At 38.2% G+C, this 27,108-nt stretch overlaps 2 protein-coding genes across 2 annotated transcripts; one reads left to right on the top strand and one right to left on the bottom strand.

Moving 5' to 3' along the window:
• Positions 1 to 209: 209 nt before the first annotated feature.
• Positions 210 to 929, bottom strand: LOC136249441 (transmembrane protein 138-like). The gene has a single exon (XM_066041449.1). It carries the CDS (start codon positions 796 to 798, stop codon positions 295 to 297), a length of 504 nt encoding a protein of 167 aa, XP_065897521.1. The 5' UTR covers positions 799 to 929; the 3' UTR covers positions 210 to 294.
• On the top strand, positions 897 to 27,092 carry LOC136249440 (NADH-ubiquinone oxidoreductase 75 kDa subunit, mitochondrial-like). The gene is made up of 24 exons (XM_066041448.1): positions 897 to 988; positions 1,034 to 1,149; positions 1,796 to 1,903; positions 4,140 to 4,216; positions 4,747 to 4,828; positions 7,165 to 7,229; positions 7,287 to 7,364; positions 8,543 to 8,606; positions 11,991 to 12,045; positions 12,097 to 12,163; positions 12,227 to 12,326; positions 12,908 to 12,942; positions 12,997 to 13,111; positions 13,166 to 13,225; positions 13,281 to 13,366; positions 13,416 to 13,467; positions 13,522 to 13,598; positions 13,648 to 13,714; positions 13,767 to 13,982; positions 17,069 to 17,158; positions 17,206 to 17,375; positions 24,907 to 24,970; positions 25,026 to 25,160; positions 26,877 to 27,092. The coding sequence occupies exons 1-24, from the start codon at positions 949 to 951 to the stop codon at positions 27,015 to 27,017; spliced, it is 2,160 nt and encodes a 719-aa protein (XP_065897520.1). The 5' UTR covers positions 897 to 948; the 3' UTR covers positions 27,018 to 27,092.
• The last annotated feature ends 16 nt before the right edge of the window (positions 27,093 to 27,108 follow it).

Raw genomic sequence — 27,108 nt, 5'->3', positions numbered from 1 at the left:
AACTCTACTACACCAATGCTTGTCATCATCACATGCATTTGCTATTAAGACTGGTTACTGCAGGATCTATGTTTGGTATGTATGGGTATGTGAAGTAATAAGCTAGGGGACCGAACAAATCTGTCAGGGCACGAACAAAATGTGGGTAACAAAAGGTATGTTACATTTGCACAACATTTGGATTGTTAAAATGCTACACTTTTACTGTGTATAATTCCAAGTTTGATTTACTTTTACATCTGATGTAAAACATGAACACAAATTTGAAATAAGTGACTAAGGAATGACGAAAAATCATCTCAACTCTCTTTTGATCCATTCAGAATTGTGGTAGTACTTGCTATCACTAAGTGTAAATGCTGCCCTTTTGTACAGGTAATAGTGGAACACAGCACACAGCTTCTGAAAAACATATAGTGCTTGTAGACTATTGTTCCAAATGTATTCTCCACTGTGATCCCATCTGAGGATCAGCGACCACAACTGGTAAATAACTGTTAATAATAAGTAGAGGGAAAGAACTGCAATAGTTCCACGGAATTTCTTAACCAACAGTCCAAGAAGACCGGCTTTAAATGCAAATGTGTTGAAAAACACTAGGAAGAGAAGGATTAGTGAAAAAACTAAGCATGAATCTTGAATGATGAGCATAATTAGGAGTGTAACCTGCTGATCTCCAAACAGTACACTTAAACAGTTACACAATATGTCTACTAGTATCATCACTAATTGTAGTACCAATACAAACATGTAACAGTAATCTGCTTGGGTAAACGGAGTATCAGATACTTCTGCCATCTTTGAAGCAACATTAAACACAGTAGAACTGGACGATAAAAGGTAGGCTACTCCATGAAATGTAGTAAAAACATTTCTGCAACCGATAGTAACGTTTTAATTCCAATTAGCGCCTTCCTCGCAACATCTCACGTGAGTTAGTTGAAAAGAATGCTTCGCGCTTTGGGAAGAAACTGGCACAAATGCGCAGGTAAAATACCGGTTGTGTATGATTCGTTATGTACTTTGAGATTAGCTCTTGGCTGGCGAGTGTATGCCACAGAGGCTGTAGCCAGCAGTGCTCCCAAGAAACTGGAAGTTTTTGTAAATGACATACCAGTTTATGTTGACCCAGATACAACAGTACTACAAGTGAGTTAGCAGGATATACTGATATGTGTATTGGATAATACCCCGAGGGTTAGTGTTGTTCTCAACATCTTATGGTACTTGTATCATGGACTTGATAAATACATGGACAATCTTGTGAAGTGGCATGACTACTATAGTAGTCTTGTGTGGCCACACTGCTTTTTCTCTCTGTCATTGGGTAAGGAGTCTGGTCTGGCTCAAATCCTACACATTTTCACACTACCCAGATAATTGGGTAGCGTTAACCATAGAACTGTACATTACCCCCAAATTAAATTAAACTTGTCAAATAATAGCCGGTTGCATCCATAAATCACAAGTGCACATTTACAATCAATATCAAAGCTGATTTGGAAACTACCAATGATTGAATCGGTTATAAGTCTTAGTGATTCTCAGGTAAGCTGAGTCTTTCTGTGCTACTATACGGTAGTTTTATTAAATAACAATGGAGTTTAATTTCATGGGGCCAATACTTGTGACGCAGCCTCATGATGTGTCAAAACGAACTGGAACAGACCCTTTTTTCTCCCTACCCAATGACAGAGAAAACAGTGGTTTGGCCATGTAAGACTAACTACTGTATTTTTGAATTCATATTTGTCCATCATGAATCACAGTTGTGTTTTTCCACCAAATATTTTAGGCTTGTGAAATGGTTGGGATCCAGATACCTCGGTTTTGTTATCACGATCGTCTATCCATTGCTGGAAATTGTAGAATGTGTCTAGTTGAAGTGGAGAAGATGCCAAAGGTATATGCACATGTTCTTAATCATGCAGTGTTTTGAATCCAGCCACTGCTGGCTGCAAGTTAGCTGTGGGCACATGCCTGATTAAGAAATGATTTGGGAAAATCTGTGTCTATGTTCATGCCTGTGTGTCTGTGTGGGAGCTCTAAATCAGCATGTATATAAAAATACCATGTTTGAGATAGTTTCTTTAAACTAGTTCGAAATACAGGTGTAACAGGTTTCTGAGCTCTTTAATGGGCTCTATGGGTTTTTAGTTAGTCAAAAAATTGGCCTTACAGGCCAGAAATTGGTGATCCCGTTATGTCGAAGGATGTGTGTTAGTTTTATCACCCAGATCCTTCCTTACGCATGCTTATCAATTTTTGATAATAAGTACTCATCGGAAAGTGTCTGTTGAACAAGCTAATGCAGTTGACATTTGCCTTGTAATGTCACCTACTATGTACTCTGGTGTATAGTTCAATGTAGCATGTGCTATTTAGCATTTTGGTGAACTAGATTGCTATATGGAGTTTACCAGACCCCTTTAAATAGGCATGGGTTGTACAATAGCCTCAAGACTTTTTCTAGAGAATATGCGCAAGAGAGCACAGCAATCAAACTGCAAAGCAGTTGAGAAAGTACTTGTTGTGCATTATTTGTAGGTAAACAATTGATTGCATGTACTAGTTCCATCCGTAATAACAAATCTAATCAATTAGTAATTGATGAATTACAGAATAATGAACGAACCATGAAATAAAGAACATTGGTATGTCATTGGTGAGGTACAAAGGAATGGTTATGCTATTTTCTGCTTAGCGTATACTGTATTTCCTTACTTAAACACCGTACCTCTGCACTTGAGTGGTACGTACCACAATAGATTTCAAAAATCATATAGTACGGTATATTAGGGATCATGGAGGTTTGGGTCTCTCTGGGCAAAAAGAAATCACCCAAAATCCAGCTTCACAATACCATCCTGGTGCCTTGGCAGTGTAGCCCAAAAGTGCTTTCAGTATGACCCTAAATGCTTCCAATAGATAGTTAAGAAATTTAATGAAAAAAATTATTTAATGGAATTTCTACTGATTAACTGCCTGCCTGATGCAGTGTAACTCTATAACGGCTATTTTTTTCACTGTTCAACATTGTTTCATCCTGAAATGTGCCTTTTGACATACTGCAGTACATACAATGCACACGTCATGGACTTACCTTTGTGTCCCATTTCTTTTTGCTGACTACCAAAGGTGTCAATTCACGGTAGTGCTATGCATGGCTTCCCTACATTTGTAAATAGAAATTGTCCGTATTTTCCATGGTGACTGGATTGATTGCAGAGGTACTTCTGATACTGTTCTTCATTTGTAATGCTGAAAATAGGTGAAAGTGAAACGTATTGACCATTTCACTTTCGAGTCAGTAATTGATAGTTGGGGCATGCGAATTGTCTGTATTTTTTGTGGTGACTGGATTGATTGCAGAGGCGCTTCTCCTACTCTTCTTCATTTTGTAGCACTGTGTAATGGGCTGAACATAGCTGAAAGCAAAGTGTAATGATCATTTCACTTTCGAGCCAGTAATTGTTAGCTGGGGTGTGTGTTTTTAGATGAAAATATTAACTCTGGCACCATCCTTTTTCTTTGATGTGGTATGAGCGGGTTCACCAGTCATGATAATGTTACAAAAAAAACGCAAGCAGATATATGAAAAAATTATGAATTTTAATAAGAAAAAAAGTAGGGAAACAAGGGAGGTTGCCTAGACCTGCAGATATACTAGTAAATTCGTATAGACTGACTGTCCACTATTATATTTGTAGGTGTAGGTGACCTCCATTGATCCCCTGCTTTTTTTTCTATGATCCCTAATCAAACTTAAATTCCTAATACTTGAACTAGCCGATTTTGATTAGTTGCCGCATCAATTTTTGGAGCTATGAACACCGTGGCATTTATCCAAGTGGATATGGTACATGCCTATACATACAGTGTCATTTTTTTAGAAGTAATATCAACAGCCTACTAAACACTCATGTACATATCCACAGATTTTCAGTTTGTATATTCTGTGCTTGTATATAGCCCCAAGCATCATGTGCCATGCCTGTCTTCGTGGCATTTATCCAAGTGGATATGGTACATGCCTATACATACAGTGTCATTTTTTAAGAAGTAATATCAACAGCCTACTAAACACTCATGTACATATCCACAGATTTTCAGTTTGTATATTCTGTGCTTGTATATAGCCCCAAGCATCATGTGCCATGCCTGTCTTGAGTGGGATGAGGATTTTAACTGAGTCAGAGAAGACCAAGAAAGCAAGGTATAGTATAATTGGTGCCTGCTTTGATTTATATGTGTTGATTTCTATTTGTCTGGTGATGAGTATGTAATTAAACTATATGTTTATGATAACGGTGTTACTGTGGTGTTTTACAGTTAATCTGTACAGGTAAAGTTTTAGCGAAACCAAAATACCTTTACTTGACCAATCATAGGTGCTTAGGTATGATTTTGGTCATAGGCATTAACCAAACATAACGTATTGTAGAAAGATGGGATGTGACTCAGTGTGTTCACCAAGATGTGTAGTGCTTTTTTATATTCCTTTATGTGCGCTAGGAAAGAAATGACAATGGTAAACTTTATTTCTATTACATCGCAAACAGTGTATGGACATTAAATAAAATGTTCTTACTCTCCATGAACAGGCGGATCCGACAGTGTATTTAATTTGACTGGTATTTGACCAAATTCCAGTTTGTGAAAATAATTATAGCTTTGTAAATTTTCAACTTTTGTGTTACACCAATGCTCGCATCATTTCATGATTTTGTGTATACCGACTGACAGGGAAGGTGTGATGGAGTTCCTGCTAGTTAATCATCCACTAGACTGCCCCATATGTGATCAGGCTGGAGAGTGTGATCTACAGGTGTGTCTGTGTAGTTTGTAATACATACATGAACGTATCTATGCATGCATGTTATAGTTATTTACATATTGGTACTGGTCTTGGCGCTCTTGTGGTTAATTTAAGTCATTGAGGTAGGGTACATCAGGGAAACAGCACCTGGATTTGATTTAAATGGAGTATCTTCATAGAATTTACTGATTCAAAAGTGATTGCAATGGAGATGCAAGGATTGGCTGTACCATAGATACTATACTAATAACACGGGATTGGAAGCTCCATTGGCAGACTCAATATAATGTGTATATTCCGGGTACACACTCCTCGTGGTTTTGTGGATTGCCTATCGGTTGGTGAAGGTTACAAAAGGTTTTTAAAAGCCTGGTTATTTAAATGCCTATTTCACTAAGGGTTGTACAAAACTATTGTAAGTGCCTAGGATGAAATATGAGCTAGTATTTTTATACTATATATTCAACCCCAATTGTCGCACAGTACGACATTACTGCATTGCCATGTCTTTGAAGACATAACAGTAAAACTAGAGGCATTGCATCAAATTTGGGACAATTTTGAATGGTTTATGCCACGCATTGGTACAATTCAACATCTTCTCCAGAGCTTTTCCAGTGAAAACCAGGTACATGGTCACTTAGTTTAGTCAGATTTGTGTACCCTTTTCTGGTATTTATAAGCATCCTCCTGATATCTACTATAATTATGTTGAAACTAAGTAATTCTAGAGTGGCTTAGTGTAGCAATTACAAATCTTGGTGTCATGAGTATGAACTTACAGGTCTTGGAATACATGCCACTGACCATCTTGTGATAACAGAGCATAGCAACCCAGTTAGCAATGCAATTAATGATATGACACAATAGCCAATTTATTACTTCTGGTATGATGAGGAATGCAAGCACACGAAACGGATCTTCCAATCCCGTGTTATTAGGCCATAAACTGGCTTTGGTGCTTCCTTTTAACTTGTTATTTTTTTCTTTCTTTACTGCAGAAATTGTGGAGCAAAAGAAGCAATTGCGTGTATAGCTTTTTGTCTGATTAAATATTTGTATGTTTAACACTGAATAAATTGAATGATTTACATAAGTAATAAGGTGACTTCTTACATAACTGAACTGTAGCTGAAACTCTCATTGTTTGTAGCTGAACTCTTTTAGGGTGACTTGTTTCTAGCTGCACTCTCTACATGGTGATTTGTTTCCAGCACATATTTCTACTGGGTGATTTGTTTGTGGCTGATCTCTATATGGGTTACTTGTTTCTACAGTAGCTGATCTCTTGAATTCTCTTCAAGGTGACTGCTCTATTAGAATATCTCGATCTCCCACTTACTACACCAAGTTGGATTTCGTGTTATAACTCTGTGGCTTTAAGTCTGATTCTTCTACACCATTGAATAGCCTTTCTAAGATGGTTATTCCATTTGTACAGCGATTTTCAAAGCATTACTCCAAGTGGTTTTTCTGGTAGGCGTGGCAAGTAGTAGTTTTTTATTAGCTAATCTCGATTGCATAATTGTTACACACTGTTGGTCTTTTCTCTGTATCTTCGTGGTTTTTACTTTTTAGCTCAATTTCTTTCAAACTGCAAAAGGTTTGAGGTCCAATAGTTAACCTATTCACTCACCGATTTTCAGCTTCCCGCAAGCGGTTTATCCTGTAGGCACGACAACATATTGGTGTTATTTTTCGTGAATAATTGCTAATAACTACTTCACTGTTTATCATATTTCAGCCAAACTTGGTACCAAGATGTACCTTTATACCCCCCTTCTGTGTGCCAAATTTCAAGGCAATCGGATATGGTGTTCATATTTTATAGCAGTTTTTGTAAGTGTGCGAAAAGAGTAAGAAAAATAAGCAGAAGAAACTAAGCCAATTTTTGAAGTCGCATATCTCGGGAATGCTTGAAGCGATTTCGCTCAAATTTGATATGTGGAGTACTGAAGTTGGCGGGTGTGTCCACAGCAAAAATCGTTTTGTTTCATAAAGGCAGCACAGAGCTATGGAGGTGCGAAAATTGTGTTTTCTTCCTGTCAATATACTCACGGGTGTTGCGTACTGGCTTCCTTGGCTGCACAACACACTACTGTGGGTCTTGATAGTACTATGGTTATACCAGGCCTCCTTTTCTGAACAGTGAGTGCCTTTGTGATTGCTTGAATGATCATATCTCAATGTAATGATACAGCTTTCTAACAGCAACTCTTCGTCTTGGCAAATGCCATTGAATGATTTGGGTGAAGTGACTGGTCTTGTACAGTCTTGTTAATTTGAACATTGGAAATATGTTTTTTATTTAAGCAATAATGTGTATGGATGGGTTGTCTTTTTAGGATCAGTCAATGGCATTTGGAAGTGACAGAAGCAGATTTGTGGACAATAAAATTACTGGCAAAAGGTACATATTAAACAGTTTATAGTGCAGCAGTATTGGTCATTGTATATCAATTACTAGAGCTGTGGAAGATAAGAATATTGGTCCACTGGTAAAGACGATTATGACCCGCTGTATTCACTGTACTCGATGTGTCAGGTAGTGACTAATATGTGTGGTACTAGTAGGGAGACTCAGAAATTTGTCAGTTGTTTTTGGAGATAGTAGGTTATTTTAATGGTCTCCCCATTGAATAAGGTTGGTAAAGAGAGGAATGGCCCCCCCTTGGTGATGTATAGATGTGTATTGATTTATTGCATTCTTTAAAACCAAAACTATATCATACTGTAAATACAATAACACACAAAAATTCATCATTTTTCAACCAAAACTTTGATTACTACGCATTTTCAAAATCATACAATGAAACCTTGGGCCACTCACAGGACCCACAACAAGTGGCCCTATATTAGGCTTTATTACTGAAAATCTTGGCTATAAATAGAAGTGGGTGTGTAATAGCCAGCCATTAGAAATCATTGACAGCACCAGCTGAATTGGATATGGAGAATCAGTAACTTTACAGATTTTGAAGGAGAGGCTGAAACACTCTAATAGAACAGTCACACGGTAAATTGTCATGTTAAGCAGATGTAGCAGCTGTTCATTGATCATAAACATCTTGCACAGCATAAACAAACTGTTGTGTTCGGTTTGTTGCATGCATAGCTGATCACTCTGTTGAAGGGTAATTTGTGTTGATTTTACTAGTTTGGTCACATAGTATATATGTGTAGTTTGGTCACATAGTATATATGTGGCCGCTGGCTTTATTATTGAGGTGGCTGTATTAATGAAAAATAGCGTGGATGATATGTGTACTTGCTGGACCAGATCGTTATAACAAAGTGGTCGCTAAGTGAGGTTTACTGTGCTGTTAAAAATGTTGACAGTAGCCCCTATGTTTCATCTTTTGTGCTATTAGGATAATTACTCTTTATGGACCCTCATATAAAGGACACTGTACATTACTTTATATGCGGAGAATTCAGTGGTGACTTTAATTTAGCAGATTAAAATGTATCATTAAAATGACACTAAGGTTAACATAAAACAGCATGCTAATTGTATGGCTTTGAAAAACAGCACTATAGCTGACTGCCATTGCAACACACACATATTAGCTAGTTGTGACATCTGCTGTTAACCAAGGAGAGACATTGTAGCAGCTCTGAACGTTTAGTGTCATAAATCGTTATGTCATGATTGTATGAACTATTTCTGTAAGTTGTGTGTTCTATTAGAGTAGATAATGAAGTTGACATTTTGTTGCTAAGGTTTGGTAATGAGGTGGCGGGAGTTGAGGACTTGGGGACAACAGGAAGAGGAGGAGACATGCAGGTTAGTGTTGGTCTGTAATTGTGACCATGCACTGCATAGTGGATTATTTTTCAAGGGGGGAAATTTTCACAATTTTCTTTCAGCTTATGAAAATTTTGTTTGTAAATTGGTGCTTGCTAGTTGTACAATGATTCATGAAGAAATATGTCCACCAATTCTAATGTACAGTTATAAAAAAATAGATTGCATAGTAAATAGTTCTACATCACCCCCTTCTCATGTCTCGTGTCTAGTTATTTGCATAACTCACAGGTGTATATCTACACTGTTCCTGAAGGGTCAGGTGAATCTATTACTCCTTGGGTTCCATATCATTATTATCTTCTAGTGATGCACCAATACTGATACTAGTGTTGATATTGGCCTTAATTTGGCGGTATTGGACTTGTATTGGTAAAGCTATAATGTCCAATGCCAACTGATACTTTAAATGATGTCAGTTAGTTACTTTTCACGATGACGCAAGAGCTGATATAAGCCTTGACAGAAGCCAGATGCTAGGTATTATTACATTATTAGTACAGTGGAAACAGTAGTAAGCCACAAAATAAGATTCATTGAAGACATAAACTATTATCCTTGTAGTTGTTAACCACAAAACCAGCGAACTGCAGTTGACAAGATTAGCAAATGTGTATAGTAATAAGTATTATTGAAATTACTAGCTGTTTCTTGTGAGAAATATCGGTATTGGATCAGTATTGGCCATTTCCACCTCTAATTTATCGGTATCGGATCCGTAGTGAAAAAGTGGTATCAGTGCATCACTAATATCCTCCACAAGTTGTAGCACTGTACCAGGGGGTGATGGTCTACTACTTTGTGGTGCTGGCTTGTTTCTGTGGCACAATTGTCTTAGCTGGAATTTGAATATTCTGGTGACAGGTTTCAAAGTGCACCACTTGCCTCCTTCTGCTTACCCGTGTGTCTTGTATTCTATATACAGTATCTGATAAACAGTTGATCACTTTCTACAGTCCAACCCAAGGAGTGAATAACTTTCTTGAATTTCCCTTAGTGACCACTGGATTACACCATCACACAAGCTGTCTGGTTGTGAACTTATTATCTCTATGTACCTTGAGGTCATAGTTTTCCTTTTGCCTGTGGGCGGCAGTCTGCATGTTTTCCCATACCAGATAATAAGCCAATTCCATTGTTTTACTTAAATTTGCTACATACTGGCAATGCTCTTGGTTGTAACTTGGTGGCACCGTAAGTATTATCTAGTGGCATGTGTGGCTGACATCCAAACATCAAGTAAAATCGGTTAAACCCAGTTGATGCATGTTTGCTGGTATTATATGCATTAGGTAAACAATTTTCTCAACCTCCTTCCTGACTATAAGTAGCATTTGTTAGCATATTCTGGATGGCGTGGTTAGCTCTTTCAACTAGCCCATCACTCTGTGGATGGTAGGGTGTCGTGTGGGTCTTGTTGATGTGCAACATGTTACACAATTCCTTTACTACCTTAGACTTGAACTGTGCCCCCATGTTGGAAGGAAGCTGCTCTGGGAGACCAAAGTGGCAAAACATTTTTGTCGACTAATTTTCCAGCTACAGTGGTTGCTTCCTGATTAGAGATGGCATAAGCTTCCACCCATCTGGTGAAATAATCTGATGCCACTAAGATGTACTTGTTTCCATTGGCAGTTGTAGGGATTGGTCCTGTGCCAGTGGTATCTGTTGTAACCACTATCCTAGGGGTCATCTGGTCATCACTCAGTGCAAAAACATCTGCTTAACCCAGCAAGGTATTATAGAGGTGATGCTTCTGCTGTATATCAAGGGTGTTCCTGCTGATTTCCACAGTAGCTTATGTTGTTTAGAAGTCACCTCCATGGGTGGTTCATCGATGGTCTCTGTACTGCTCGTTACTAAGGTGAATGGTTCAAGCATCGATGCAAAAGCTATCACAATGCCCTTACTTATTTATAACAAGGGAATCCACTGAGGTGTTGATAAACTGAACAGGTACGCTCTACCTCGTTGTTCAGTCGAGGAGTTACTACTGCATTAGCTGCAACAAAATTGGGATAGATCTTCTACCAAGTGCATGCAGTTGCAATTAACCGCAGACACCTCAATCTTTGCCATCACCTCCAGCATGCCGTGCAGTGGTAAGACCACCTGTTCCTGTAGTACCACCTTAGCGTCTTTCACACCCTGATTTGGGTTCCTCGTGTGTAGGGCTCTTCCTTTGAGATGCAGCTTCCGTGTTAATACAGCAAGGGTTTTGTTAAAATCGAGTCCTAGTATGGCTTCAGAATTAAGAGCACTGGTGACAATAAAGCCTCCTCTGGCTTTGATACCTGCAAAAGTAATGTCTAAGTTAGCTACCCCAAGATTGGTATAACACTTCCTTCTACACCTACCAGCTTGTTGCCATCCAAATTGGCTAGGCACCATCATTGGAACTCCTCCTAAGACTAATAACAGTGCCCGTGTCAAGCATAAAGTGAATGTCTTTCGAGCCAACAACGTGATGTGCAGTGGTGGGGTTTACTGCCAGTAACATTGTTTCAAATTTGTTTTAAAGTGTGGTGTGTTGTGTATAGATTACGGAGCATCTCCATCATTGCATCTTGTTTGCTTTGCACTGCTGCCGTGGTCATCATTGCCTCCTGGGTATCCTCATTGTCAACCTCTTCTTTAGCTATGACTGCTGCCACTGGCTGGATAGGGAGGAGTCCATCTCAAGTGTGTATGCGACTGCTTCATCAATGTTTTTAGGGTGTTTCTGCTTCACTGCCAAAGCTAATTCCAACAAAGCTTACTGATAATGCAAGAAACCTGTCCAGGGAAAACTGCTCTTTGCCTTTGTCCTCCAAGTCGGGAAATACTCTATCGACCAGAAAATGAAGTACATCAGCTAAATCTTTAGCTTTATTGCTGATGCATCTCCATGGATTCTGGGCTTTTCCTGTCCTACGAACTTTCAACCAGAGAAGGTGGGTAGCATCATTCCATTCAATGACATGGGCCACACTTTCAAAGTGGTCTATCCACTTATCCCAACTCAACTTTCCATTAAATGCATCAGAGGTCGTACTTTCTGTGGTTGGCCTCCAGCTTGGTTCCCTTCTTGTGACATCATGGTCCTGGCATTCCGGTTGCTCATCCAGCAGATAAAGAGACGAGAACAACTGCATGATTATGGTGTAGCGTATTCACCTTCTCAAGTACCAACCATTTTAGACAAGTTGATCGTCAAAACACGGTACCAGGTTGCACCTGAGTAGTGCACAGGCGTCCCATTGCTGGAGGTGTGACCATGCTAGCTTGGTAGCCAAAGGCTTTGTTTTGTGTGTGTGTGTGTGCGCACGTGTGTGTGTGTGTGCATGTGTGATGCAGCAACAAAAAATTGTATTTTATCAACAGATTGGCACTTATGTTGAAAAAATGTTTCAATCAGAGCTGTCAGGCAACGTCATTGGTAAGGCAATGTAACATTTACACCAAATTATATAGTTGCATACCATTATAGACTTGTGTCCAGTTGGAGCACTCACATCTAAGCCTTATTCGTTTACTGCAAGACCCTGGGAATTGAGGTTTGTAGCTATGTACTTACTAGTCAAACTGGTAGTACTTCATAGATACATGTTTTTCAACAGGAAAACGGAAAGTATTGATGTACTTGATGCTGTTGGTAGTAATATAGTAGTGGACACTCGTGCAGGAGAAGTTATGAGAGTATTGCCAAGACTTAATGAGGTAAAGTGTATGTACAGGATGTATCTATAACATGGCACACCCTGAGGAGCTGGTGTGCCACACCAGTTTGTTATCAACAGGAAAAAGTATAATGGAATTTTCATGCATATGTAGCTCCATGCTGCCTTTGAGACAATTTTTGCTGTGCTATGCTTTTGCATACCAATTTTTGCTGTGCTCCACTCTAATAGAATCATCATCCTAATACAATGTTCATCCAGCAAACACACATATATCCTATAATAAAAGTTGACAACATAGACACTGTACAATAAATTTTCCCCTCTGTCCCACTTTGTTTATTCCTGTAGAAAAGAAAAACAAAACAAGACAATCTCCAAAGATGTTTGCACATATAAAGAAGTGATATCACAGATTATTGTAATTGTTAAAAATATAATTGCAGCCATTCTTATCTACCACCTTTGATTTCATAACTTTTTATCCCATGGATTGCACCCTTTTCCACAGCATTTTTGGTATAGATTGGATTATGTATCATATAATATTATGTATGTACTACCAGTGTGTACTATGTACGTGTGTGTATGTGGTATACATGTTCAACTTGTTATTCATAGGATATTAATGAAGAGTGGATTTCAGATAAAACTAGGTATTTTGACTTTGTCTTCAAAGCACAAATAGTTTCACATGCACATATATTCAGGTTTGCCTATGATGGACTGAAATTCCAGAGACTGACTGAGCCTATGGTAAAGGGAGATGATGGACAGTTACAACCAACTGATTGGGAAAGTGCTCTAATCGAAGTGGCCTCTAAAGTACATATACTGCAACATTACAATATAGCTGCAACATATCTTGTTGTTGTTTAGTTGAGACAATTGGATGGTGAAAACATGGCTGCAATAGCTGGTGGCCTAGCTGATGCCGAGGTATAATATATGTTTGCATAATTATATTATTGATGTTAACCATTTTAATGTATAGTCACTGGTAGCACTGAAGGATTTGCTAAATAAATTCATGTGTGAAAATTTATATACAGAAGAGACTTTTCCGACTGTAGGTGCCAGGTTAGTATTCATGCTACTAACACACTACTGACATCATCTGTTTTTGTAGTACTGATTTGAGATCCAACTACCTGCTCAACAGTGGAATTGCTGGAGTAGAAGTTAGCATAAAATAGCTGTCGGATATGTGATAGATTATATTTATGTTGTGTTAGGATGCTGATCTTTTGTTACTGGTTGGCACCAACCCGCGATTTGAAGCTCCTCTGTTTAATGCCAGGATTAGGAAAAGGTACACTCTGCTTTTACTGTTACATGTTATATGTACTCTTACTCTATAGTTATATTCACAATGATTTAGAAGTTGCTCTCGTGGGGACTAAAGTTGACCTCACTTACCAATACAATGTAAGTTAGGCATTGTACTAATCTTTTACATTTGTACTGTTGTGCTTTGCAGCATTTAGGCGAAGATGGTCAAGTATTAGAAGATATTGCTAATGGTAAACATCGTTTCAGTAAACAGTTTGCTGCTGCAAAGCGACCGATGATAGTTGTGGGTAGTGTAGCTCTGCAGAGACCAGATGGTGCAGCGATTCATAGGTTGGCATCCAGAATTGCTAATTCTTCTAAAACTGCTGATGGTGATTGGAGAGTGATGAATGTGCTTCATAGGGTGTGCCTCACTGTGTGTATGTATCATGTAGTATGGTAGTAGTATGACCAACAAGTTGTTAAAAAATCTACTTACCAGCTGACTGATGCTTATATACAAGCATAACTGAATACCGTACAGCCTAAATATTTCGAGGGGCAAAATTTTAAGGTTGAGCAATGCTGCTAACAATAATTTTTTGCGAATTTGCAAACACTCCTAAAATGTATTAAGACTATAATGGTCTAGGATAAAATTTTCACTGGTAGCCCCCAAAACCACGAAATCAGCAAATATTTTCTTCCTTGAAATATTTAGGCTGTACGGTAATTGCTAATGCTACTATATAAATAGTTTGATTTCTTCGCTGCTAGATGCCTCATTAGTCCTGGCATGTGCTTCTTGGAACAATGAAGCCTCTCTAGTGTAGACAGCACAAATTATAAACATGACCAATAATGTTGTTAGGGATAATTAAATGAATGTCAGTTTAAAGATAAAAAATAAGCCAGGGGAAAATACAGTGAAGCCTCACTTAGTGGCCACCTCATTGATAAAGTCACCTTGTTATAGCAGTCAGGTCCAGAAAGTCCAAATGAATTTTCCATACTATTCCATTGATTTAATTTTCATTAATAGAGCCACCTCATTAATAAGGCCAGTGGCTACTTACTGCAGACACAATATTCCCTCGATAAAGGGGCCTATCACTGTAAAAGTTGCTGCTCCTGTGTACCTGCCAAAAGCTATGCCAATAATTTTAACAACGTATTTCATGCTTTTAGCAGCCATTATGCCTCAAGTATTGAATAATCCTATCTGTGCATTATGATGAAACCTGTAATATAGATGTTACAGCAACTATACCCAGGTATTGATTTGTTGAAAACTTTGATAATAAGGCCACTTTGTTTATGGCTGGATTAATGAGGTTTTCATTAATAAGGCTACCTCACTAATAGAGCCACTTATTGTGGGTCCCAAAGGTGGCCCTATTTCACTGTATATGTGAATGTGTCAATAATGCTATTAATGTGTGCACTGTATATCAACACTATGTATAGGAACATTGTGATACTCTAGCTGTATTGGTATGTATTGATATTTTGATTGCACAATCGAGGGAAATGATCATTGACTGATTTTGTGCTTGTTTACTTATTTCCTAGAGTGTTCAAACACTGTACAATGACAATTACAGAATAAGGAAATTTTTATCAGTGCCCATTTACTGTACCATACAGCAGGAAAACTTGCACAATTAATCAGCTTTGACAAATTAAAATTTGACGAAAGCAAGAAATCACAGATCTAAACACTGAGTTATTGATGTTTGACAAATTAAAATTTGATGAATTCTACAGATTCGTCTAATTTCTCTTTCATAAAAATTTCCTGTCGTACGGTATCAGATTGCTGATACATGTATATCATATAGTGTGATAGTACTATATACGGATCATGCAAGTTTGGGTTTCTGGCCAAAAATATCACAATACTGTACATGCAGTACATTAAAACAATAATTCACCAATTATTTTTATATTCATCAATTTCATTGTTATGCATTGCTAAAGCTTAACTCTGAACAACCCATTTTGCACAGAAGTATCTCTTTAAACTGTTTTATAGTGTCATGTTTTCATATACAAATTCTCTACACAAAGCCTTGTGGTTGTTCTTAATTTTCTTTTGCGTACAAAGTGGCATGCCTCAGAGATATGGTAATTCTGGTAGCTTACAAAGTCATTATTTATTTATTAAGGCTTTACAGCACAAGTGTTGAAGGTCTGTAGGACCCCTACAGTATGTTTAAAGTTGTTACATAAAGTGTTTGAAAAATGGTGGAGAAAGGAGAAAAAATCCATGACTGGACCTAGGCAGCCTCGAACCTGCAGCCATCCGATTAATGCTCGTTATATGCCTGTTACAGGCTTATAGCACGTAGGCCTGCCTGCACTGAACTGTTTCACATGGATTCAATGACTGGCCACACCCCTTCAAGTAAACACCATGAAAACAGAAAGCTAATATTGCATAAACTGCCTCTCTTCATTGAATGAAAGTTTCTGGTAGCTCAAAGCCTGTTTGCTTGGGCAGACATACCGAGGCACGCACACACGGTTCCAATTTCAGGAACCAGATATGTAGGCTAGCGTGAGCATGCATCTAGAAATTTAAGTTTTGTTAGGATCAAAGCTTAAAGTTCCTTGTACTTGTATTGTGTTGTGATCATACAGTACGGTTATTAGATACAGATGTGATGTACCATGCATCACTAGTATTGGCATGCTGGCATGCCAGATTAAAGGAGTTTGTACAGATGTACACATTACTAACGGTAATACTGTATAGTAGGAGTCATGGAGGTTTGAGCTTACCTTCTGAAAAATACTTTTCAAAAACCATCCTCACCTCTCCTTCATGTTAGCTTGGCAGTATAGGTTAGGCATAGTCAAGCCTTTCAGAGTGATCCCAACAAGTTTCTATGAAATCTAAAAGTTAACTCTGATTACCTGGTGAGCATAAGTCAACCAGTACTATGGTTAAAGCTACGTGTTTGATTTCTTCACTTTTTACCATTGCTTCAGTCTGAGACATGCCTTTTTCACTAACAGCAGCAACTATACTGCATGCATCATGTACTTACCTTTGTCTTCCTTTGTGTCCTGTTTTTTTCTCTATTACAACGTTGGCATTGATTGGCAGTAACGTGTCATGGCTTCAGTGTTGGCTATTATAAGAATCAGTGCTTCTCATACTGTGTATTGCTGTATAGTGGGTGGAACATGCGTAGCCGAAAATAAAGTGGAATGACCTCTTTGCATTTTAGTCAGGGTGTGCATTCAGCAATTAACTTTTGTAATGTGTGTGATGTCTTTGTTGTGTTATGTGCTAGTTCACCGGTCATTAATTATGTGAAGTAAACAAACAAGTATAAGATTTGACCAGGGATCATAGAAATGAAACAAAGGAGGTCATATACCTGCAGCTATACAAGTGGATGTTTAATCCCTATACTTCAGAAGGTTGTATAGCTAGATGACCTCCCTTGTTTCATTGTTTTGTATTCCTATGAACCCATTTGAATTTGTATTTTCATGAAGGTCGCCAGCCAAGTTGCTGCTCTGGACATTGGCTACAAGCCCACAGGACCACAACTTGATAATATTAAACTACTATATCTTCTAGGAGCTGTAAGTTGTACAAGTTATTGTCTATTGTATAGTGTAATCTGTGACAGGATTCTAATCAGATTACAAGGAATCAGTTACCAAAAGATTGTGTAGTTGTTTATCAGGGTCACCATGGAGACCATGGTGCCAATATGGCTGATATAATATTGCCTGGAGCAGCATACACTGAGAAGAATGCTACTTGGGTGAACACTGAGGGAAGAGCCCAACACAGCAGGTAAATGTGTATCCCGTACCCTGTCTACATATTTAATGGTAGCTATTTGTATTACATATATAGACAACACGGCTCAACCCAGATTATTAAGTTGGAGGGGGGGGAGGGGGCAAAGTAAGGTGCTTCAGATTCTAGGGGGGTCTGGGGCATGCTCCCCCAGGAAAATTTTGACAATTTAAGCGTAAATATACTCAATTTGGTGAAAGTTTACTGTGATGCCATTGAATATTGACCATTGGATTATACAACTTTGGGATCAATTAAACCTTTCCATTTCTCAAGGCTTTAGGTATAAACCTGGGGGGGGGCAATAGCTAACCCAGCCCCCCCCCTAGATTAATCCCTGGACAAGTTATTTGAGGCTTGTTAAAAACATGGAGGATGGCCATAGTTCCATTGAATTGAATCCTTTGCTATTGCTAATGTAGCCTTAATTTTGCCTGTTTTGTGCTTCACTGGAAACTAGACACAATAGGTCTTAGTGTAGCCAAGAAGACAGGATGTAACAAAACAGTCCTCAAAGATACATAAGTAGCTTGATATTCTGTGATAATTTTCTGAAGTGGAAGTCCCCTTGCCGTATATTAGCAGTGCAGGAGGTTAACAAAAGATTGTTGATTCTTGGGAAGTACCTATGATGTTTGTAAGTAGCACATTACTTGTTGCATCATTTCACCTGACGCCACAGTTTTCACATCAATATATATAGATCAAGCCCAAAATCCCTTCAGCATGACACTAAATGCTTCCAACAGATTGCAACAAAATTTTAATTTTATATTCAATGAATTTTCTACTGACTGACTGACTGACTGACTAATGCCTTCAAGACAAGTATAACAGCTAAGGCTACGGGCTTGATTTTTTACTATTCAATGTTGCTTCAGCTTGACAAACCTCTATGCCTTTTGGCATACTGCAGTACATATGATGCATCATGTACTTACCTTGTCCTCCTTTGTGTTCCATTTCTTTTTGCTGACAGCCCAAGGTGTCGACTGACAGTAGTGCATGATGCAGTTTATAAACAGGAATCATCTGTGTTTTATGTAGTGACAGGATTGATTGCAGAGGTATTTCTTCCACTGTTCTTCATTTGTAACACGATGTAATGAGTTGAAAGTGAAGTGAAATGGCATTTCACTTTTGAGTCAGTAACCCTCTCACTGCCAAATTTGTACAGGCTGCTTCTAAACTGCTATAACTTACACACCATACCATATGATACAATCCTATAAAACTATTTATCTTTTTACTCGCTATAGAACAAGAAATTGATTATGGAGTTGTTGTTTACACAAGAGCAACCATAAGCCATTATATAACTTTAAAGTGCAAAATATTGATGTAAGTGAAACCAAACGTGAAATTTCACAACTTTACAGGCTAGCACTGTTTATAATAATACAATAAACATCGCTAACCTGTATATAGTTGAAGCGATTATCTCTAAGTCTGGTTTTCTGGCATTTAAACAAGTGCACATGCGCATACAGTCATGAGGTCGCTGGTTCGAGGCATACAAAAGTAGTAACACATCACTCCAACCTATATAATCCCTCTCCTTACTGTTTCTCTTCATTAGTAGTACCATTATCACTTTGAAGAATCGTCTACAATGTTTGCTATCAACATTCTGAAAGTATGCGATTGTATCATCTAACCGTGCGATAGTGCGTGAGAAACTGGTTATCCCTGTTCCCGTATGTGCCTGCTACAGGATAAGCGCAGAGGCTATTAAAACACTTGACTGGCACGCATTCAGATGAAATCATTAAGTCTGGTGCCATTCTTTCTTCTGATGTAGCACGTGTGGGTTCACCAGTGATAATTATGTTATTAAAAAAATAAACAAACAAGTATTAGGAAAAATTAGGGATCATAGAAAAACTCAAAAAGTAGCTATAGAGAAACAAGGGAGGTCACCTACACCTGCAGATTTACTAGTGTACATTTAATAGGTAAGTTGCATGATTACATCATGCATAAGGGTATACGCCCATTTATGGTATCACATTTAAAAAATTCTGTTAGGATGTATGGAAAATAGCGTCATGCGCGTGCTCTCAAAAGCTTCCTAGCCACCTTCTACCATATATTCTTATAAAATTTCGTACGGTTATAGTCCAGTGAGTAAGGTATCATGTCATGAAAAGCGCTCATGAATTGGTTACACCTAGGGAAAGTTATGGTGGAAAATCCTCAGGAGTGTAGTTCGTTGACTGATTCGGTAGCCAGTTCAGCTAATTATACAAAAACTAATGTGAGAGGGAATATACTTGCTGTATTCCTGGCTGCTATTCAAATTCTAAGAAACAAAAGAAGCTTTCGTTTCATAAATTTCCACAGGATGACACATTAAGGACAAAATGGATTAGGAAAGACTTTGCTCCGAATGAACACCACAGAGTGTATTCTTTGCGTTTTATAAACGGGAAGAAGATGGGAAGCACTGACATACCTGTGTTATTTCCTTTGTTACCCAAACCCACTTTTAGAAAGCCACCTAAGCAGAGATTGGTACCACCTACAACAACTAAAAGTTGAACACTGGAATCTGCAAAGTATGCAAACAACTGAAGCATTAATCAGTGAACTACAGCAAGAAATTGCAGAATTGAAACTGAAACTCCAAGCTGTGTCCGTTGAAAAAATTGGGTTTGGACCATTTTGTAGGTAGTGATGATGATATTCGATTCTACACTGGATTTCTGTCATATTCTTATTTTGCAACTTTTACTCATTCTTAGGGCCTGCAGTAACCAACTTGAATTATTGGGGATCAGATTGTAAAACTGATCGTCCAACTGAAACTGACAAATGTGGTCCCTCTCGTGAAGTACAGCCAATAGATGAGCTATTCATTGTGGTATGCCATCTTCGATGTAACTCATTAAAGAAGGATATTGGGGACAGGGTCGGTCTACACCCTAGTTCTATATCTCGCATTGTAGTAACATGGATCAACTTCCTTTTCTTCAGGTTAAAACAGTTGCCAATGTGGGCTTCAAGACAGATGGTAGACGATGAAATGCCCGCTTGTTTTAAAACTCACTATCCAAAAACAAGAGTGATAATTGATTGCACAGAGATTATTTGTACAGATGCCATCATCTAATTCTTTAAGAGCCCAGTCACAAACATATTCACAGTATAAAAGCCACAATACTGCAAAGGTTTAGAGGGCATATCTCCCAATGGACTGGTAACTTTTATCTCTCATCTCTGTGGTGGGCACGTTTCGGACAAGGCAATCAAGGAAAGCTGTGGATTAATAGAACTCCTTGAAGCTGATGTTGTGATGGCAGACAAAGGGTTTGACATACAAGACTTGCTAGTTGCAAAGAAGGTGTTTTCAATATTCCACCATTTTTAAGTGAAAAGGAGTAATTGTCTCTTGAAGAAGAGGCTGAAACAAGACGCATTACTTCTGTATGCATCCATGTGGAAAGGGAAATAGAATGCATAAAGAATTATCGTATTCTACCAGGTGAAAGTAGAACTCCTTGAGAGTTGGTGTCATTGTCATCCAGAATTTCTCATCAATGTTATTCGCTCAATTGATACTTCATTAGAGTATATGACAAAGTCACACCACTTTCTGGAAGCCACAGCCATCTGCTCTTTAACCCGATAGTATAGTAATTGTCAGTGTTGGGAGTAACGCGTTACGTGTTACAGAATATTATTACTATTGTGGTAACTAAGTAATATAACGAAATACGCTATAAAAACAAGTAATATGACTCAAGTTACTTTACTTACAAATTACGCGTTACATAATATTATTACTATTGTGGTAACTAAGTAATATAACGAAATACGCTATAAAAACAAGTAATATGACTCAAGTTACTTTACTTACAAATGTAACACGTTACCTAAGTAATATAGTTACTGTAACAAATCTAATATTACGTAATATTATTACTATAATTAACGAAGTTACTAATCTCGTTAGTAATCCACTGAGTAACGCCTAGCCATAACGAAGTAATGAAGCCTACTGAATGAAGCTTATTCACCAGCTGGTTACTTATAACCAAGATTTGCACATTGCCCAACAACGAAATCATGTCACGTGATAAGGTAGTAGTTTCACACGTGACAGCTTAAGGCTGTGGACACAAAGTAATGTAACATGTAATATTATTATAGTTACTTTATTTTATGGGTAATATGTAACTGTAACTAAATAGTTCAGTTGCAAGTAATATGTAATATGTAACTAGTTACTTGTAAAAAGTAACTTGCCCAACACTGGTAATTGTGCCGTCTTTTAAGTGTTGGAATGCCACCATTCAGTTCGCAACAAAAGTCTTTGGTTTGTGCTGCTTCTGTAGGACCAATGTCTCTGTTTTTAAATGGACATTTTATTTTCAGGATACCATAAGAATCAGGGCTTGAAATATCTTTGATCAAACCATTGGGGGTTGCCCCTAAATATGGAAAGGCTGGATTAATAGTTAGATCTATCTGAGTTACTGTGACATCTTTACTGCATGTGTTCATGTGCTGGATGTATCTTGCAACAGCAATCGGTTCGTTTTCTTTCCCCCATAAACAAGGTACTGGAATAAATGGCTTTTGGCACTGGGAAGTAATAGTATTAGCAAGTGTAATAGGAGATGTTTACTCCTGCATTTTACAGACTTCACCAAAATAGGAAGCTGTTACCCTCCACTGGCACTCCTTGTACCACAACTGACTGTTGCATGGTTTCTGTTTGAATTTTATCAGCTGCTTCTTGGGTGATGCTGATGTGACAAAAGCAGCTTCTTTTACATCTAGTAAGGGTATGCAGTTAGTGTCACCATGTGTGTTCTCACTGCTTGCACTTTCACATTGCATGGCATTATCTTGTGGTTGGTCATCGATTTCTACTCTTATTTTATCATCAAAAACATCACTGTCACTTTTTTCAGAATTTTCAAGAAGTGTGACTTGCAATCGTTTCCCTTCAATAATGTGAATTCTTCTGATTAGACTCAAGGCTGCATGAAGCTCCTCTTCATTGACAGCATGCACCAACACAGGACATGCACAGGACTGTTTCCGTTTGGCCATTCTTTTGTACTCCTCTTCAGCTTTACGCTTTCCATATGTGTGATGCACAAATAATATTTCTGAAAACTAAACTGGATGACCATCTTTAGTGTGCTTGACTACATTCCATTGCTGAGGCTTCTCTGTACAAGTTTTGTGTTCAGGAATCTCTGTAAGTTTACAATCGGAGTAATCCAAGATACAGTACACTAAAGCTGCAACATGTTTACAACACCCTCCAGCTCCTGCTTTACGTTTGCATCATGCTCCAACTACGGAGCCATTCAACTTGTTCATGCAAACTGATAAAGAGTAATTGGTAGTCATTTCAAATGACGTTTGGACCAATGCACTTAAAAGCACTTGTTATCACTACCTAGGTGAAACTTTACTCGTTTAACATGGTCATCTATTAAAAGTCTGTATCCTGCTTCCTTATGTCTCATGGCACCTGTTGGGTATCTCTTGGTTGCTGCAGATTTTTGGTTAGATGCAACAGTTCTAGAATTTGATATCAAGTGAGCAAATAGATGATCACATGAAAATTTTGGCAGCTGCTCAATATTTACTATCCATCCGTCACTTGGCAGTTCCCAACTTGCATGTAAATGCAGCTTGTCAACTTGTACACGGTGTTGACCACCATCAGGACCCACTAACTGAGAGGCTAGTCCGGTTGCGATGTAGTAATGCACCCTGCAGAAGAGAAGGCATGTATTCAAGTGTATGTGCTACTTGTGTACAAGTTAGATTGGCTGTAATATAGTAATTGCCTTATAACTGTAGGTAACTTGAATGTATTACACCCCGTTCACACTATCCCGGGTTAGCCAGAGTGTTTTCAACTCGGGTTATTGAACTCGGGTTGGCACTTGTTCACACTACTGCATCTGACACGAGCTCGATAGTGCGAGCGCCGAATAATAATTAGCTAAGAGAAGCGCATGAGCTTTTGATTATTTAGGCGCTTAATAAAAAGACACTAGAATTGTAGCAAGGAAGTGTAGAACCAGCTGAAATAAGCCGTACAATATTAGAGACACCATGTTTAAGCTAGTGGATGCTCCTTTCTCCAGGATTATTAACACGTCGTTCGAGCGTATTTGTCACAAAGCCTACTAGAACTACGGTACGTCATAGCCATTTTGAAGAACAGTTTTTGAACATAGAATATACTTGCTGTGTGGCCAACAGAACAAGTTATATTGTTAACCTGACTTGGCCAGCTCGGAATGCGTTCAGACTGTATGCTATCCCGAGTCAACTCAGGGCCAACTCGTGCCAGCCCACCTCTCCTTGTCGTGCCATGCTGGACCCAGTTCGGCACGGCTCGATTGATTCACACTCCAGTTTGTTTCAAGCCGTGCCGTGCTCTACCCGGGTTAGAGGGTAGTGTGAACGGGGTGTTAGAGTCGATTATACTGTTGGTGCACTAGTAACTGTATGCTTTATGCAAAGCATTGGATTATTATAATCTAACCGCTAGATAAGATCAGCTTTACATCCTGATTGATTGGCTCCTCTACATTTCAACCATCGCTTCAGCTCCACCACATGCAATTCCAATAGATCTCGACCATCCAGAGAAGCCCCAGGTATGTCATCTTCCACCAGAGTCCACATAGGTTCTGAAATGAACTCATTCACCAATTGAAGGCGCTCTAAAGAACTTACCAAACAATGAAGAACCACACTGCTCAGGATTTTCCCCATAACTTTCCCTGCGTGTGACCAATTCACGAGCGATTTTCACAACACGATGCCTTACTCACTGGACTATAACCATACAAATTTCAATAGAATATATAGTAGAATGTGGCTAGGAAGCTTTGCACGTGACATTATTCTCCATACATTCTAACGGAATTTTTTAAACATGATACCATAAATGGGCATGTACCCTTATGTGTGATGTAATCATGCAACTTGCCTATTCCTCCCTTGTTTCCCTACTTTTTTCTGTGATCCCTAATCAAAGTAATTACATTTATTTGACAACAGCACCACAATATAGTAGCTAATTGTATGTCCATCAAAATGATGCAATTTTTTGTTCTTTACTATTGAGATTATACTGCACCCAGTAATGTCTTAATTGCTCACTTAATGGCTTCACTGTTGACAGGTCTAACTTGCAGGGCTTCTGATGGTAATAAATAATTTTGTTATAGTAATAGCAGTTACAGCACATTGTGGTGGGGAAATGAGCTGTGGTTTAATTTTATTTAAAGATAGGGAAAAGTTTATCCATGGGATAAAAAAATATATGCATGGCTGTGAGATTGTGGCTTGCAATTTATGGTGTATCAGGATTTCCACATAATATATGTCATACCATGATTTAAACCTATTGTAATACAAAAATTTTACGGAGTGTAAGTTTACACAGTAGCATCTCAGGCTTGCCAATAATTATTGTAATTTATAACCAGGACAAACATGTTTAGTTTGCTGATGTTTTGGCTAGATATTGTTCACTTTGTAGGATAGCTGTGAACCCTCCAGGAATGGCCAGGGAAGACTGGATGATCATCAGGGCTCTTTCTGAAGTAAAAATATATACTGTGTTATTAACATAATTAAATTTTGTGTACTATCTTTAAGATTGCTGGCTGTTGTCTTCCCTATGATGATCTTAACAAAATGAGGGAGAGACTATCAGAGATCTCCCCTACACTCACAAGATATGGAAACCTAGAGCCTGCAAATTTTTATTCAATAGCTGACAAACTGTACCAGGTATTTTTGCACACATGACATGTCTTGTGATTAGTAACACTGGTTTGATAAAAAAATATTCTGTTTGGAGAACAATAGTTTGTTGTGAGCCATGTGGTTTATGGTTGAATTGGCTTAACTACTTGTTTTTGTTGACTGGACATCTTGTGACATATTAGAACTAGTTGTTACCTTTAGCTGAATAGCATTGTTTGTAAAATGAGCTTGCAATTATGAGGGTCACTACAGGTAATTGTTACAAATTGAGTAAAGGAACAGTTATGAACATGCCTTCATATTTAGAAAGGCTGAACCTATTGTGGTGGTTCTGATATAGTGGTAGCAATGACAACAAGCCATTATATGTTTCTATATTCCTCCTAATAGTAATCACAGACAGGCACTTACGGTTACAAACAAGAGACCCAGTTTTTATGATCTACTGTATCACCATATTCTACAGTTATAACTTTCAGTTAGAGAAAAAAGCACGTGGCTAGTTTGTGAAGGCTGCTACTATGGGCTTGTGTACAGGGTAGCAGTCATCCCGCAGGATGTTTGTAGATTATTTGAATTTTAAAGTCCCTTTGATGTTGTTATCCACTTTACTCCTCTCAAAAGATTTCCTTGCTTATAGCACAACTTCCACTTCAAACATGTTTTATAAGTTGCTTATCTAGATCCAAGCTCCTATGACAATAGTTCAAGATTGTAACTACCTGGATAGCTATAAGGTCCACTGAAATGATAAAATACACTTTGGTTATTATCAATCCTTGCTACTAGTGGGATAGGTTGGTACATGTAATTTTTAGCTAGATTGTGTTTCAGTTGTTTAGTAGATATAATACATTTTACTATTTTAGTATATTGTGGTTAGTCAATTATATTGGCGTCATAGCACGTCAGACAAAGAAACTTCAGTATGTGTGAGGTACCATAAAACAACAGAAGTGTCCATGTATAGCTATAGTAGATATGATTTAGTTTATAGCTACCTTAACTACTTGAAACATGGTAAGAACTTGTATTGCAGCCAGTTACAAGCCTACGAGAGATAGATAGTGAATTTACGCTGGTCTTTTGGTGAAGAAAGCTCGAGAACACCTGGTTCATAATTCAACAGTGCAGTGGTCGAAGCAAGTCTAAGTTTATTTCTTGGATGTTTTTGAATATGTTTAAGGGTCCAATACAGCAGATGGAGGTAGAGAAATGTCAGGGAAACAATTGTGATGGCACTACTGGCAAGATATGCATGAGATATTGTCCCTGCCAGGTAGAGAAGTGACTTAGAAAAGTGTTGTTTCATGGTACTGCTAACCCAGATTTGTAAGCAAACTGAACTAATCTAGAAAAAGCATAATGAAGCTAAGTTGAAAAGGAGAGCTTGGTATTGCTGCCTGCACATTAGACTTTCATTTTTGTCTACCTTTCCCATTGTAAAGTGTGTAATAACAGTAATTCTGGTTCTTTTGTCTTACATCTAGACTTTGTGGCTTAGTATCTCAGTATAACAACATAATTGTATTAAAAAGGTGTTTTGTGCGTTGAATGATAAAAACAACCTATTTATTCAACAAAATGGTAAGTAAATTTCCATTTCAGTGGACCTTTCACCGGTATATTTATTTTGTAAACACGTACAATATGGGCACTGCTTGCATGTATTCAAATAGGATAATACATGTTGTGTGTAGTACACTTTATCAATGGTATTCTGTACATTTGTTCTTTCAGGGAGCTAAACAGCCTGTGGGCCGGGAACCACTGAAGCCTACACAGGTTTCTCTCGAACATTTTTACATGACAGATCCAATCAGCAGGGCCTCACTAACCATGGCCAAGTGTGTTGCAGCTGCTACCAAAGGCAACAATTGAGTTTTGCATACAAAATACTTATAACATGTCCATATCTGTATGGTTGTCAAAATATATTATTATTATTGAAAGGGGGGTACATATATTATTG

Source organism: Dysidea avara, chromosome 3, assembly GCF_963678975.1.
Source record: "Dysidea avara chromosome 3, odDysAvar1.4, whole genome shotgun sequence".
NCBI lineage: Eukaryota > Metazoa > Porifera > Demospongiae > Dictyoceratida > Dysideidae > Dysidea > Dysidea avara.
This window is presented reverse-complemented; position numbering and strand designations above follow the sequence as displayed.

Excerpts from the sequence above, each read along its gene's own strand:
- LOC136249440 (XM_066041448.1), top strand. The coding sequence starts at position 949 with ATGCTTCGCGCTTTGGGAAGAAACTGGCACAAATGCGCAG. Across the intron at positions 4,829-7,164 it reads CTGGAGAGTGTGATCTACAG|GATCAGTCAATGGCATTTGG; the intron begins GTGTGTCTGTGT and ends TTGTCTTTTTAG. Across the intron at positions 13,226-13,280 it reads GTGGCCTAGCTGATGCCGAG|TCACTGGTAGCACTGAAGGA; the intron begins GTATAATATATG and ends TTTAATGTATAG.
- LOC136249441 (XM_066041449.1), bottom strand. The coding sequence starts at position 798 with ATGGCAGAAGTATCTGATACTCCGTTTACCCAAGCAGATTACTGTTAC.